General features: G+C 39.4%; 2 protein-coding genes across 5 annotated transcripts in view; one reads left to right on the top strand and one right to left on the bottom strand.

Annotated features, from left to right (window-relative positions):
- The window catches only part of LOC127052762 (multidrug resistance-associated protein 1-like), a 60808-nt gene that overhangs the window by 7037 nt on the left and 37135 nt on the right, over positions 1 to 16636 (bottom strand). The window contains exons 14-22 of one of the 2 annotated variants that reach the window (XR_007774886.1): positions 14276 to 14443; positions 12478 to 12664; positions 9533 to 9605; positions 8907 to 8967; positions 7516 to 7735; positions 6786 to 6940; positions 4104 to 4259; positions 2794 to 2993; positions 1509 to 1570 (exon numbers count right to left, since the gene is read on the bottom strand). Coding sequence is in view for 1 of the 2 variants with exons in the window: in XM_050956743.1 (XP_050812700.1) it covers positions 1509 to 1635; positions 2794 to 2993; positions 4104 to 4259; positions 6786 to 6940; positions 7516 to 7735; positions 8907 to 8967; positions 9533 to 9605; positions 12478 to 12664; positions 14276 to 14443 (1347 nt within the window). In the remaining variant the exon portion in view is untranslated. Of the gene's footprint in view, positions 1 to 1508; positions 1636 to 2793; positions 2994 to 4103; positions 4260 to 6785; positions 6941 to 7515; positions 7736 to 8906; positions 8968 to 9532; positions 9606 to 12477; positions 12665 to 14275; positions 14444 to 16636 lie in introns of both variants that reach the window. The other variant, XM_050956743.1, reaches the window with a different exon arrangement.
- HSPA13 (heat shock protein family A (Hsp70) member 13) overlaps positions 1 to 16636 on the top strand; it is a 46097-nt gene that overhangs the window by 23653 nt on the left and 5808 nt on the right. The window contains exon 6 of one of the 3 annotated variants that reach the window (XR_007775128.1): positions 6341 to 6760. The exons of 1 other annotated variant lie outside the window; for it this stretch is intronic. The gene's annotated coding sequence lies outside the window, so the exon portion shown is untranslated. Of the gene's footprint in view, positions 1 to 5766; positions 6761 to 16636 lie in introns of those variants that run through there. One more of the 3 variants, XR_007775124.1, reaches the window with a different exon arrangement.

Here is a 16636-nt window from a genome sequence, read left to right as displayed (position 1 = left end):
AGGAAGTGTCGGTTTATGAGCCTGTGTTGTACGTTACTGTTGCAGTATTCTCTTTGCCCTGAGCCATTTACACAAGTATCTTAGCAGTGTAGCAAAAGCAGCTGCAGTGCACCTGGGGATCAGGTCCATAGTATCTGCCAAATTATTTCTATCCTCAAGCTCCGAGAATCTATTTTTGCAAGTACTAGTGCTACCTAGACCAATATCTGCAAGTTAACGCAGTGGACACTAATTTTATACGTGAATTCTCACAGTTGCCATGTGATGGTTGTGAAATGACATGCTCAGGTACAGCAGTACAAAATTGGTCTATTTTAAACTGTTCTAAGACATTGTACATTATATATTAGAACTAAAAATTAAACTTTAACAAAACTGGTCGGTGACAAAATGGGTTAATAAACTAGCCATCCAAGGTTAAAATTTTGTCCTGAGGTAGGAATATTTAAAGATGAACCTAAAGGCATCTGAACAAAAAATAATCAACTGTACTGAGATCCCATATTTAGCCAAATGCATATAAGATTAAAAGGCAAATAAAAAATATAGTTTGTAATATATCTATCTGAAAAAACCTGAGTTCACAGCTGTGATCGTCCGATTAAGATGTCTGTGTTTCGGTGTTAAGGCATACAAGAAATGAAATATCCTTTCTTGTGTTGATGCAATCTGTTGCAGGGAAATCACAGAACACTGAATTCAGGTCTTAGCAGGTGTAAAGTCTTGCAGTAGCCAGTATCATCTTCATGGGTATAGTGATATAGATGTCCATGTCACTTTACCCCAAAGAGCATACATTCTAATTTTAGATAACAGGATGAGTGAGAGAGAGAAAGTACTCAGGGGGTAGGACCAAACTATCAAGATATTGTGGACACGTGGGTTTTTACAACTCTTTAAATCATTAGGTTTTTTTTGTCTACATAGCGACTAATCAACACAGCTCTAGCCTTCTTATTACAAGGGACACGCATGCCAAATGTGGTCTCAGCTATGCTACTTTTTTTTTTTAAATAACATAGGGCCATTGGAAATGTTTCCATTAAATACTTCAATACCAATACAAAACTCATTTTTAAACTAACCTCCTCCTTGCAATGATAGAAACCTAAATATTGCAGCTAGTGCACCAGAACTAGAAAGCACATATCTGAAAACATGACTGCAATTGACTAGACTACTTTCCTTCTCCAAGCTAGCAAAATACCAAAAGTAAGCCACCCAGTGTAGTAAGTTTGATATTTTAAATTCTGTTTCAATATTCCAATATTTTGTTGCTGCTTTTAAACCTATGAATATATGAATTGTTAATAATACATAAACTTTCATAATTAGTGTAAATTCAAAGAAAGACATATAATAGTGAGAGTACATTCTGCTCAATTACATCCATGAGATTAAAAGTTGCACAGATGTAACTGTGCAGCATTCGGCCTAAATTTTACCCCAGTCAATCTTGCCTTCTATATGAAATATTGTAGAAGCATCAAAACTATACCATCACTTACATTCAGTGCATATGATATGGATAAACCCACTGTAGAGGAATTCATTGTATTTCCAGCCAGCACTGCAAACAAGGCAGCAAAGAAAACCATCAGGTTTCCTAGAAACTCAAGCCTGACAGCCAACCACCTATAGTCAATGTAACCAGAAAAAAATGGACTTATCTACAGAATTTTTATTAAGGAACATTGATAATATAGTAAAAATTCAACAATTAGCTCTTACAGCACTTTTCATCAATGTGCTTTACAAAGAAGGTAAGTATCATTATCTCCATTTTACAGATGGGGAAACTGAGGCATGGAAAGGGTAAGTGACTTGCCCAAGATTACCCAACAAGTCAGTGGCAGAGCTGGAACAGTCCAGTGCTCTGTCAGCTAGGCCAGACTTCTCCTCAGTCCATATAAATAGACACCAGCTCCAAAAATAAGACTGAATCTAGCTTTGAGTTCTATAAAACTTATTTATCTCTTAATCCCCCCAGAATAAATCTTTCCCTCCTGCAATTGCACACAAATTTTATGTTGGGGCAGAATAAAAGTTTAGCCCCCCTGAAGTCAAAACTCCCATTGACTTCAATGGGGCCAGGATTTTATTCTTATTGTTTCAATGATGATATGCGAAAAGCTATGACACTTTCTTTACTAAAATTCTACACCTTAAAAAACACACCTCATGTTAACATCTGGAAATGACCAGATGGAGGATCTAACCCCATTTCCCTGCTAAAGTATGAACCCTCATCACTTCATCAACCCATATGACTTACACTTTCAACATTCTGAAGAACATATTAACAAATACAGCAGATATACTTGAAGCAACAGGAGATTCTTTTTTCTAAAAATTCAGCTTTTAACAAATTATCTTTTTAAAGTGAGAAACACTGAAGTGCTCATGAAATATGCACTTTCCAATTGTATCTCTTTATAAAATCATGTAGGGAAAAATTAGTCAGTTTATAATTCTCCCCTTCCAGCAGCTGTTAGTAGACTTCACTGTTGTAGAATATTCTCATCTCAGAGCAAGCATATCTATCTCTTATAAATTAACTGGATTCCTGCACACAGAGGATGACATACCCCATTGCCTAGATACAAACGATGAAGCCAGTACTACTAAGAGTGCTGAACAAGTTACAGTACTTACACACATTGTAGGATTATTTTAATCTCTTAACGAGCCTGCTCCCATCAAAGCTTATTATTTTAGCCACTGATTTCAACAGGAGCAGGATTTGACCCACTCTGCACAACTTCTGTAAATTCTAGGTTGTTAATACAGTACCTGTTTGAGATAACATTGTTGTAGAAGCAAACCAAGTTCTCATTCACCACATCTTTGTTTTGTCTAATGAATCTTTCTTGGTGTCCAAATGCTCGAATTGTAGACAGTCCTAAGAGAGTTTCACTGAAGTGGGAGATCACAGGAGAGTGTGATGCTCCAGCTAATCGTCGGATTTGGCGTGAACTAGCTATGTAGTATCGCTAAGGAAACAACAGATACAAAAGAGGCAGATTCTAAGTTACTGTAAGGGCTGGAAAATGATTAGAAAACAAGTTTCACACACCTTTGAAACTTCAAGTACAACTTGTGGCTTATTTGCATATCATAATAAAAAAAAGCCAAACAATTTTAGCACAGAACTTTTCAAAAAATTATCTTAATTTGGGGGGTGGACAATGTCTGTGTCTTAATGTCATAACCAGGCATGTAAACTACTAGGAGGGCTAGCAGTAAGAGGAGTGTCATTTCCAAAATTGCCATCACTCCTGTTGTAACATATACCCACTAAGAGATGAACTAAACTTTATATTGGAATTTCCTGACTTATATTCAAATAAGGATCCACCTTAATTTTCATCAGTATAATTATGTATATTCTCAAATCTTGATCAAAGGTTGATAGCCTCTCTGCTCTCTCATTTATATCTGTTAGCATAGCCTACATTATAAACACGTCTGACATCAACACAGCCTGGAGCGGAGATAGGGAAGCCAATGTTTCAAAGGACAGTTTTTCTGACACATTAAAATGACAGCTGAAATTTAGTTATGGGATTTCTCTAAGTTCCTGTTCCTCTATGCTATAAGTCATAACTGTGCTATGTATTTTCTTGAAGCAAGCTAGGCCCTACAAATATCTGCATGTGTTGTTCCAGGGTAGCACACACCCTACTTCAGTTTTTGCTTTGACTCTCTGTTTTCCTGCATCACATGCCCATTTTTTGTCATACAATTTTATTGGTTTTCTTACAATATAATATCTTGTAAGAGGAAAAAACCATTGCCAGGAAAGAGTGGAAGTCACTGACAAAGACAGACATTACTGTAGGAAACATTCAAAATGTATTTTACTACTCTTGTGAGAAGCCTGAGGATCTTTTTAGGAGTCAGCGTGTCTTGGGGTTGGGGGGCAGAGTTGGTGTGGCAGAATACTAACTATAAGTTTCTTAGTTTTCTACTTTGGCTTTTCAGGCAAGATTTACAATTTACACCCAATTGTTTTAGACAATGCTTAATAATGATTTTGTTTAAGTCTCTCTCTCTCACACGGAAAATACATATCTCTTGTTGTAGAAGTTTAAGCAACTTACTTGGATAATAAAATACAGGTATCCAAGGGGAATAACTACCAGTATGAAGAGAGGTGAAGCAGACATGATTACTAGAATGGTTCCAATAACATCTAGTGTACAGTTTAACCAGGTCCGTAAGTAGTAATGGAAGCGCAGATCAATGATAAACATGTCCTGTGACATTACACACAAAAATTAGTTTTAATGTCTCCTTACTAAAACTGTAGACATTTCTCAAGAAACTGTCCTTAGACTCTGAACTCAACCAACCAAAATCCTTTACTGCAGCAAAAATTATTGGGGGAAAAGTTTTGGTGACATACTGATATACAATGGATTAATTTAACATATTGTAGTCTGTCTAATACTACAAATAGATATAATTACTCACATTTCCCATCTGAACTTTGCTCAATAGACGTTAGAAGCTTGTTGCTAAAATATCAGACTGATCAATAGTTGGTGAGCATGCTCTGTAGCTTAATGTGCCAAACTGAACTGCCACAGATAAATTCATAGTGGCAGCTATTGCTGCTTTCCCCTCTCAAAATACAATTAGGCAAGAGAAGGCATATGAGACTGGGAATCAGAGACCATGAATTCAACTCTCAACTTTTCTACTCACTCCTGTTATTTCTGTTCCTTTTATAATCTGTATTATTAATCAAGGCCTCATAACCCTCTGAGGTTATAAAAGCTGGGAACAAAACCCTGATTCCCATAAGGCAGATCCAAGTCTCATTTACTTAGCCACACTGCCTCTCAGAAAGAAGGTACCAAATCTAAGTATGCGGTTATGATATCTGTTTGTGCAATACGCATCCTTCACATATATACATCCTCCAGTCAACAGAAGATAGCAGCCTACCAGCAATTGCACATTATTCTTTAGCTCAAGTAGCAGACATCTATGGGCAGTGCTGAAGCTTGTGGGTTCAAACTGCACTTATGAGAGGAACAGTGAGCATGACAGTTATATGAAATAGAATTCTTTTGTTTTTTTTTTAAATGTAAGATGTTACATACAAAAAATAAAAATTACAAACGTTCAGGTTGAAAAGTCATGCACTCAAAAGTTAGGAAAAGTCATTCCCTGAGCACTGTCCATTCTGTGCATTGAAAGAAGTATTGGACCGGGGCTAGACGGGATCCTAACTTTGAGAGTTTGAATTTCGCACCTTAGTTTGTCTGTAATTTTTTATATCAAGTAGCAATGCATTAGCAAGATATAAAAATTATAAACTTTTAAAATCAGTGGGACATTTCATTCCATATTCTTTATGAAAATATGCTTATGATATGAATATGACATAACAGATATACTTTATGCAAGATGGCACATGTAAGATATCATTGGAAAGGTTCTGATTTACTGAATGTGATTATCTAATTTGTATGCTTGTATCATTTCTGTATCTGGCGTTAGGAATATTAACTAAATATCTGTATTTCGAATGTATTGCTTTGGGTGTCACCCCCAACCAACCTTCAGGTTCAACAATGGAAAAGCCAGACAGGGTTAATGGGTCATTAGCAGAGACAACAGACTGTGAAAGAGCTTAGTCTTCCTGTGGATGCTCCAGACAGCCTAGGAGTAATGGCTGACACAGCCCTGCAGAGACATGGGTCTGAGTCACCTGGTACTAGAACCACCCCTTGTAATGCCAGTGTTCTCCCACAGGGTGACAAAGGGTTCCCGCTATACACAAGACTACAAGAGCTATATAAGGCAAAGGAGTGACATCATCATGTTTTTTCCTCTGCCTCCCCACCCAAAGAGACACTGAAAAGCGCCTGGAAGCAAGAACTGAATTGGGGGGAGAAGGGTTGAGCCCAAGCTGGAAGGGTGCTAGCTTGTGAGTAATAATACCTGAGGTCTCAAGCTACAGACCAGTGTAGCTGCCTTTCTAGACTTATCTAGGGTGAGAAACTACTATTTGTAAGCAATTTTGTTAGTGAAACAAGCTTAGTTTGCATGTTTTGCTTTGTTTGCTTAGGAATCTGCTTTGTTCTGTCTGTTATCTCTTATATTCACTTAAAATCCACCTTCTGTAGTTAATAAACCCAGTTTATGCACTTTATAATTGGTGGGGATAAGAGGCCGTGCATACCTTTCTCCACATTGACGGAGGTGGCGGATTTCAAAAGATACCTTTGGATCTGCACTCCAAGGGAAGTAGACACCTGAGTGCTGAGGCAAGTCCCTTAAGCTGAGCCTTCCCAGAACTGATCTCAGTATCTGTTTCATTCTGCAGTTGAGTGTGACCCCACATGTGTGTGTGCTGGAGGAGACTTAATAGCCTGGCTCAGCAAGACAGGTAAAAGGGGTGCCCAAGCTGGCATAACAGGTGGGCTCAGTGGTATCTCGGCTCATCAAATGGCATCCTAAGTGGGGCAACCTATCACAACCAGACTGAGCTCAACTCAGCTTACCACCTCTAGCTTGCAGGACTGTGCTCTGAGGAAATCATGCCCAGTGACTATGGACAAAAACAATATTAAAGCACCTTCAGTTGATAAAAGGTACTGATGATTTTTGCAGGAAAGTATTCTGTGGCATTTGTGTAGGCTTCTTTTTATACTGAAACTGATGTCTATTATCTGGTATTATTCTTTGATTTTTAAAAGCATTACATGGCATTAAAGTTGTAGTTCTTTACTGTACATTTTCTAAAAAATGTGGACATGTTTTTCCTTTACCTTTGTGAATCTATTGATGATCTGACCTACTGGATTAGTTTCAAAGTACTGGAGGGGAAGGTGCAGCACGTTGGCTAACATGTGATTATGCAATATCCGAGAAGCACAGAGGGATCCCCGAGTAACCACATATGCACCATAGCAGACCAGAAGACCTTAAGAATGCATGAATACATAAATAAATTAAACAATGTCATGTGGGGTTTTTTTGTCCAAAGTCATCGCACTTCAGCCTGGCAGGCCCACTAAAAAGTTTTGTTTTACATAAGCATCTGTTCACATCTTATCCCTTCATAAGTCTTCACAAGTCTATTCTACCATTAGCAGGTGCGTGTGGGATTCCTGTTAACACTAGCCGTGACATGGACACTGACATCTAACCCCACAAAAATAGTAACACCTCATTAGCTAAAATGTGCACTTGTTCATACAACATTGACTTGGTTCCAAGGACAGCCATATTACAAATTAGTCTAATATTCCTTTTCAATCATTCCTTCACTTTACATCTCCCTAGCTTGATCCTTTCTCCCTACCATTTCCCCACACCAATGTGAAGTGATTCTAGTTTGCTGCTATACACACATCTGATTACAGAATGACGAATATAGTTTGTCTTTGTATTACATATCTGCAGTTTCCATTAGAGATTTAACAGGATGTAAAAGAACCCCAGGCAACTAAGATTTGCAAATACAGAGAAAATAAAGACTTGTATGCTTAGCCTTACCTTGTATGAATCCCAAAAACCCATAGAAACCAAGTTTATTGTTTCTTAAGTGTTTCCACTCTGTGTAATCCTTATTTTTTTCTTCCTCTGCTGACCAGGTGCTAAGCCACAGATTTTGTCCTACAGCTACTGCATTTTGTCCTAAATAAGCTGCTAGGGTTAGCCATACCCATAGCCAGCCAAATGCTTGCAGGTATTTCAAAATAACTGACATTGTCATCTAAATACAAGAAAAGCACAAGAGTTACTAAAAATGTCACTGTGAAAGGCAAATTACAGTGAATGAACTGAATATACTTCTTTCTTCAGACATTTATATAAATATGAAATCCAATAATTTAATCACGTGCAGTCATATTTTGGGTCTTCAAAAATCTATTTCTCCCAGAAATAATTTTTCCCCTTATAATAAAATTTGTCAGCTGTACAGGGAGGGATACCTTTAATATATGCTACAGAGAACATTAAAAACAAAATTAAGGTTGCAAAATCAAGCCTAAAAATGTTAGGAAATGCCAGAATTAAGGTTGCCTAAGTACCCACAACTTGCCCCCTTTCTGCAAATGCATTATAGTACAATAATTGATTACATGATCACATGATCATATACTACTCTTTTCAGTAGGACCCCAGTCTCATTTAGGTATACAAGATCAATGGTGCTCACTTAATAAGCAATTATTCATTTGTTTTCGCCTCACTAAATAATGTGTGCTGTTGACCTTATTTACTTCAAACCCTACTCTGAATACAGAATTATGAATTGTTCTCATGGTCTTTCCTATGATGCTTGACGCTACAGAAACATTTATTGATTAATGTTGATGACACTGAGGGCATCATCCACATTTTACAGATTGAAAACTGTGGCACAGTAAGATTCAGCTCAAAAGTATCCAATAATTTTCTGAGCCCAATTTGAGACTTTTCCAGACTACTTAACAAGATTTTCAGAGGCTTATAACTTGACCAAATATAGGCAGATTTTCACAGTGATCGCAAAAAGCAAATCCCTGACACAAAGACCACCCTCTTGTCAAATTTCAAGCCTCTGCTCCAAAACATGGAGGCATTAGAACTTTTCAAAGAAAGGGTCATCAGAATTATTTTTAACATGGGCAAAACATGTTTTTCTCTAGCCCTGATCTCAAAAATAGCTGAACTATTTGGCTGATTTTTCCTAAAACATTCACCTTGAGGCAGATGCCTAGTACAGAAAATTTCAGCCCCACTAGTTAATGTTTGGCAAAGCTATCAATAACTGAAAACTGGGTCTTATAATGGGCAATGTCAGGAAATCTTAATAGGTGGTGCTACCAGCCCTGCCTATAATTACTTTAATAGATTACATGTATATAGAAAACTACAAAGGTAATTTATCCAGTGCTTACGCTGCCAGTAGCAACATTCTCTTTCTTCATTGAGAATGCTTTGGTTTGTTCAAAGGAAGAACTGCAAATAACAATGTTAAATGTAATTTAATCATAATCATGAAGTGAAACATCAAGAAAAACACATACACTGAATCAGTCTTGAACAAAAAACAGGTCTGTGAATTTCTCTTCCTTGAAAATGCCACAGTGTATTTCCAAGCCCTTCCTTTTTACCATTAAAATGTTATAGTAGCCAGACACAATAACCATGACTAATGCAGTGTCCTAAGTGCACACAGCGCTTTACAAACTTGCAAATAGATGTCCGCCCCTAGGAATTTACTCAGCTATCAAACAGAACATAGAAGCAGTCTGATGTACACAAAAAAGCAAACCAAACCAATGTTAGGGAGCAGCATGAGTGCAAAGGACATTAGAACAAACAGAGCCATATTCTTATGTTGCTTATGAACAGATGGAGTGGAGATGATGCAAGCAGCCCCTCCTCTAGCCCAGATTTGCACCCAAATCTTGCACTGTTGGTGCACTCCCTAAGTGCAGGAGGCTGGAGTAATTCTAGTATCATTTCAATTACCCTCCCCAAATCAGAGAGTGGCCATGTACTGCTTACTTTCAGTACCTACCTGTCTTTATGCCTCAGGAGCTCTTTTTGAGGCAGAGTATTGCCTTTTTGACTCTCTTTCTTTAAAGAAGACACTAGAGTGAAAAAATGGAAAATACTTTTTTCGAGTCTTTATGGTTTGTTCAGACAGCTACAATAATTAAGAAGTGAGAAATAAAAAAGGAGAGAATGCAGATGAGGTCGAAGTGGGGCTGCTGTATAACTATATATGAATACTGTATATTGACCTGCTTATTTGGATGTTTAAAGCCCTTTTGGGAGCTACCTAGTGTAAGAAATGCCTGTGTTAAGACTCCTGCAATAGTTTTGCAGAAAAGATGGAAGGCCACATTCTCTGCTGTTCTAACTCTAGTGAAGTGAAAGGAGTTATGCTAGCAAAGAACTTGGCCCAGAGATTCCAAGAAAATACATTCTCACTTGATGAAAAATTGTAATTACTGCCCTCCATCCTACCAGCTCCCTCAAATATTAAGATGAGCCTACATCTCAAAATATTTTCACATCATAGTCAAAGATGTTAGGCAGAGTGTTTTGTTGTTTCCCATGTTATGCTAATACACCTCTACCCCGATATAACGTGACCTAAAATAAGGCAGGTTCGCATACAGAGCAGTAAAGCTCTGACAGGCTGCTCTGAGTAGCTTTTTAAGGGTGCTGGGCCAGGCTGGGGCCGAGGAGTTCAATAAGGGGCAGAGGGTCTCAGGAACGGTCAGAGGCTCCCCCCCTATCAAGGTCTGGGGGGCAGGAGCAGTGGGAAAGCACTTTTGGGGGCCCCACAGTCCCAGAGTGGCCCAAGGGATTAGCAGGGGGGCTGGGAGCAGCCCGCTCTGCTTCCCTCACCCAGGCCCCAGCCATGTCGCTCGGGGGAGGTGATTTGGGGGAAGGGATCCCCCCTGCACTCACCGGTGGCGGGAAGCGGAGCTGCCCGGCCCCAGCCCACTCCTCTCTGCCAGCTCCCAGCCGCAGTGCTCCGCTTCGTGCCACAGGTGAGTATTGGGGGCATCCTTTCCCCAACCTCCCCACGCTTACCTGCAGCGGGAAACGGAGCCCTGTGGCTGGGAGGTGGCAGAGTGGAGAAGGCTGGGGCCGCGTCACTCTGCTTCCCCCCGCTGGTGAGTGCGGGGGGTGTCCTTTCCCCAACCTCTCCACACTCATGGGCAGCGGGAAGCAGAGCAGCCCAGCCCCAGCCAGCTCCACTCCGCCAGATCCCAGCTGTGGCGCTCCACTTCCCGCCGGGCAGGTGAGTGCAGGACCTTTCCCTAGCCACCCCCCAGCAACATGGCTGGGGCTGGAGCAAGGAAAGCAAAGCAGGCTGGGGCCTTGTTGCTCCGCTTCCCGCCGCAGGTGAGTGCAGGGGGCATCCTTTCCCCAACCTCCCCGCACTCACTGGCAGCAGGAAGCGGAGCGCTGCAGCTAGGAGATAGCGGAGTGGAATGAGCTGGGGCCGGGCTGCTCCGCTTCCCGCCGCTGCCGGTGAGTGCCTGTCAGGGGGCAGTGGATAGGGGTCGGAACAGTCAGGGGACAGGGGGTTCAGTGAGGTACTGGGGGTGATTAGGGATGGGGGTCTCTGGAGGGGGCGGTCAGGGAACAAGGAATGGGGGAGGCCAAAGCAAGTCTGATATAACGCAGTCTCATCTATAATGTGGTAGACTTTTTGTTTCCCAAGAACCGTGTTATATTGGGGTAGAGGTGTATCAAGAAAGAAAGTAAAAAAAATTGCAGTGATAATATGAAATTGTTTCTTTTTGGTCTTGCTGTCATTTAAGTCAATAAGCCTGTTAAAATAAAACTGTTTTCTGCATACATCTGTTGTGCTGAATTCACCTATAATTTTGTCCATATACCCTTTATATCCATTCACAGCCATGCTTCTGCATGCTACAAATGAACATTCAGAAAGGTATTTGCCTATTCTAGGATATTTGTATATCTGTAATATATAGTAGCTGCTTTTTAAAGTTTACGTGTTAATTATCTTTACTTACAGTTGTCAAGAGTGTCCCCTTACATGTCTGACAATAATCTCTTTGTTGAACCTGGCCTATTTTATTGTGCAAAAACTGATTTGCTTCCATCCCACTATTTTTCATAAATATATCATTACCACAGAAGTCTTGCTAACCAAAAAACATGTCAATTTACACAATAGCAGCATCTTTTGCAATCTGAGAATACAATTATTGTTTAACTACTATACAGAAATAAGAGATACAAAACAAGGAATTGTTTGTTTCTCAGCACTAGAGCAATACATTAAAAAAAAACAAACTTAGAAACTTTCCATATAAAGTGTTTCCCAGCAATATTGTAAGAGCTATCAGTTAGGTAAAACGTTAAGCCTAAACATCTTTCTGAAAAGTGCAGAACACTTTCTTTATATATTTGCAAGAGGAAAAGAAATGCTCTCAGGTTGACAATTCCTATGCCATACTATACCATAACATGTTCCATAAACTTATGGAAATGGAGGGGGGTTTCTAATGTAACACCATGTAGATTAGTACCAGCAGGAATTACTGTAATAACTAAAAATGGCTATAAAAGTCAGAATCATTGACGTGTCAGATAAATCAAAATGAATCTTTGACTACAGTCAATTAGGAGTTGACAGGACAAAAAAGCATAAGCTGAAAAAACATGGAAGTTTCCCGTTCCAGGAATTACTTATATTCAGATGGAGCCTGGTCACATGAGGGCCTTTAGGTGCCTGAAGTCAATGATTTACTATTCCAATAGTGCCTGAATTTTATTCCAGTTTATAACTTGGAATCTCAGACCTAGCTGAATTCAAACAAGTGATAGAAAGGTGAAAGGCTTTGTATCCCTTTACCAAATCCTTGTGCTATTCAATCCCCTAAGGAAAAGAATTTCTTAGCAACTGATGTAGAAAGGTAAAACTAGGTTTTAGGAAAACATGGTATATTCAAAAATATTATATGTGCTCACTTTTCATTTGAGATGTCTCTTCACTTTTATTTTCTGCACTGAAGACTTGAAGCAGTTCAGCAAAGTTAGCTCTTTCTGAGAGCAGCTCTTGGTAGGTCCCCATATGCGCTATCCTGCCATCTTCCATTACAATTATAACATCTGTCTGAGGCAGGAGTGTCAGGTTATGGGTCACTAAAATACGCGTCTGAAAAACACAAAACATTTTCTTTTTACCATATGAAAATGAAGTGTGTACTAACAGTACAGGGTTCTTTTATTTTAAAAAAGGAGAGTTGCATATGGAATTGTTTTAGGAATTTATCAAGATAGCTCTTTAAAGCAACCAATTAGATTTGAAGAAATTGTTACCATTGTTACATACTACAATACGCTAATTATCAAATGACACATTATTATGCTGCTGTTGCACATGGGGTTCTTAAGGCACATTGTATCAGCTTTACAAATAAAAATACTTCAGAATTAGGGAAGTGCTCATTTTCAATGATAACAGAAGACCATGAAAACTCGAGTTTCTTAGTAAGAGTCCCTCTAAATACAACCTAGCACCATATCTATGTTGATAGCAGCCCTGTTCATCCTGTTCAGGCATCTGTCACTACTAGTGTTTTCAGTACTGCAAACTCCTTTTTCAGGTGTTTATTACCAATAAAGCAGGTGAAGAAGAGGAGGGTAAGAGGGAAGTAAAAAGAGAAACATCTCCACTTCCACCAATCCATGAATTCCATAGGTACCAGCTAGCAGTAAATAATCTGCATAAATCAGTAATTTTGTGGAAATCTGCTTTTCACCAAGATATCTGAATCTTTTAACAAATTTTAGATGAGAAAACTCCGCCACCTGTCTACTCTTCCTCAGGGATTCCTTTGGTCACCTTTTTGCCACTCACAGTGGATGCAACTTCCCATCGAGTAAATTTGGAAGTTGAATTTACACAAATTCAAACTAGAAATAAGGTGCAAGTTTTTAACTGAGGCAGGTGCGGGGTGTAACTAACCATTGGAACAACTTCCCAAAGGTGGTGGATTCTCCATCACAAGCAGTTGTTTTAAAAGACATGCGGTAATTCAAACAGGAATTATTTGGGGAAGTTCTGTGGCCTGTGTGTGATGCAGGATAACTAGATGATCGCAGTGGCTCCTTCTGGCCTCAGAATCTGTGAACCTTAGGTCCTCCTTTCAGCCAGGTGAAAGATCAGTGGTGACCACAAGGCCCTTCCTCCCTCCTCACAGATAGAATCCACAGCACTCCTAAAATCTCGGCTAGCTAACAAGCAAGGGCCAAGCTGGAAGCCCAAATATTATATGACTCTCTGTGACTGTATGGGTATATCTGCACTGCAATAAAAGGCCCTCGTTGGCCAGTCAACTGACTCAGGCTCCTGGGGCTAAAAACTGCAGTGAAGACATTCAGGCTCAGGCTGGAGGCCAGGCTCTGAAACCCCACAAGGAAGATGGGTCTCAAAGCCTGGGCTCCAGCCCAAGCCCAAACATCTACACTGTGATTTTTAGCCCTAAGGCCCGCAAGCCTGAGTCAGCTGCCCCAGATGCTGAAACTTGGTGCCACAGGTTTTTTATTGCAGTGCAGTTGTACCCTTTGAGACTTCCAGATCAGCCCAGGTTAAGTGTTGACTGTGTCTGTGTTCATAAGACTGCTTGATATGATTCAAATAGCACAATCAGCAGGGCTTCTTATTTAACAAGGTGCTCCCTCTCTTTACCATAACAAGCCCACTCAGACACAATTGAAGATTTTCAATTTGCCTGTTGTACTATGTGAAGACTGATTTCTTTACCTTGTTTTTTAAGAGCCCCGAGGGCCCAATCAGCTTCTCGAAAAGATGCTTTCCAACATGTACATCTACAGCAGACAAGGGGTCATCCAGAAGATATAGGTCAGCATTACTGTAAACAGCTCTAGCCAGATTCACCCTCTGCTTCTGCCCCACACTTATATTCACTCCCTAGGAAAAGAAAAGCGTTATTAGATCAAACCAGTCAAGAGAGACACACATGATTTACTGTCATTCTGAACCAGCATGTCTAGCTCCTATCAGTTACACTATACCACTAAGTGAAAATAGACTGTGTAAATCACTTCCAGAGGAGATACCACATATGAAACATATTTATGGTAGTTTTAATATATGTATATAATTTATTTTACATTCTTCTTCAAGGTTATAGGGTTAAAAGTAATTGTTTACAGCTTAAAACTGCTGTTGTAAGTCAACTGTAGAGCACGAAAGTACGGACACAGCTTTACTTCAAAAGAGGAACTTTTTAGAAGTAGCTATAAATCCCCTTACAGTTTTACAAATGTCTACTTAGCTTTATTTGAAAGAGTTTACAATTACGCTTTTTCCATTCTGGTTCCCTTGCTAACTTCAATAGGAGCTCTAGCAAACTCCCAAGCTTAGAACTAGAAAAGGATATGGTTGTATTTTATACAGTACATCTCCTTTGTGACAAACATATGTAACCTTTGAAAAAACAAGAGTGATTTGTGATAGGTGAAGTATCTGCATGATTGTACACAAGTTGGGAAAAGGGGTAGAGAGAGGAAAACAACATTATGGATTAAGGAAACTCTCTCCAGCTTGATACTAGTCCTGTAATAGCTTCATGTATTTTACCTATAAATAAAATAAGAGGTCCTGGACTAGGTGTACTTCCCAACCCTGTAGTTCTAACTAATGGGAAAACATTCTACTACCATATGTTACAGGCAAAATACTGTAATTATTGTACTGCTTCTATGAAGAGTGTGTTTATCTAATACACTAAGATGGCACCTTTATGATAGTTTCTTCCTTCTCTATCTTACAAAAGATCAAAAACATTTTTTGTAAAAATAGTCAGGATTGAGATAAATACAGGAGAAATAGAAATAGTTTCATAAGAGGGTGCAGTAACTTATTAGCATGCCTCAGTTCCGACCACTAAGCCTTAAAGGAAACCTGCAGATACAAAATGCATACACTTAAACAGTTTTTGTTTAACATACTAAATGTCCCAGTTACCCAGATTAAGGATGTATGGGTGGCTGACGTTAGAAACATAAACTTTATCCCTGATAAGCTTCTGGCTCCTGCTCTCTGATCTCCCAGCATTTTCTATGCAAGTTATATTACAACCCAGAGATCCGAAAGAGCTGACATACAAAGGGGGATCAGCTTAGTGATTTTTTTTTTAATAATGACCTAATTTTACAAAGTTTTTTATAGAAATATTTTTATCTTCTATAAGAGGGAAGCACTGGAAACAATTAGCAGAGTAACAGTGACAACAACAATTATTATTACTCCATCATTTTTTAAAGTCAGTTTCATAAAGTTTGTTTGGACATTTTTGTTTTACTTTTTTAAAGGGGCTAAAACAATTAAAATTAAAAGATTAAGACATTACAGTGGTATCTGACAATTTTTCCATCAACATATCCAGGCAAACACGGTAGATCATGGAATGAATACCAAAATCCAAAACAAAATAGAGATGGAGGTTTTCAGAAGCAACCAGCATTGGCTTAGGTCTGTTCCCACTGATTTTATTTGGGGCAGAGTTAGGCCTTTCCAGTAGTTTTCATGTTTGATGTCAATTAAGCTACGTCTACACTAGAGAAGCTACAGAAGCGCAGCTGTAAGATCTCTCATGTAGCCGCTCTATGCTGATGGGAGAGAGCTTCATGGATTTCTTCATCAAGTAGTTGAAGCACCTACGAGAGGGGATGCCATTTTAGATTTGGTGTTGGTGAGCAGTGAGGACCTCGTAGAAGAAATGGTGGTAGGGGACAACCTTGGTTCGAGTGATCATGAGCTGATTCAGTTCAAACTAGATGGAAGGATAAACAAATGTAGATCTGGGATTAGGGTTTTTGACTTCTCGAGGGCTAATTTTAAAGAGTTAAGGAAATTAGTTAGGGAAGTGGATTGGATGGAGGAATTAGTGGATTTAAATGTGGAGGAGGCCTGGAATTACTTTAAGTCACAGCTGCGGAGACTGTCGGAAGCCTGCATCCCGAGAAAGGGGAAAAAAACCATGGGCAGGAGTTGTAGGCCAAACTGGATGAGCAAGCAACTCAGAGAGGGGATTAGACAAAAGCAGAAAGCTTACAGGGAGTGGAAGGAAGGCAGGATCAGTAAGGAAAGCTACCTTGC

This window comes from Gopherus flavomarginatus, chromosome 1 (genome assembly GCF_025201925.1).
Source record: "Gopherus flavomarginatus isolate rGopFla2 chromosome 1, rGopFla2.mat.asm, whole genome shotgun sequence".
Classification (NCBI taxonomy): Eukaryota; Metazoa; Chordata; order Testudines; family Testudinidae; genus Gopherus; species Gopherus flavomarginatus.
The sequence above is the reverse complement of the archived record's forward strand: the minus strand, read 5'-3'. Positions and strand labels throughout refer to the sequence as shown.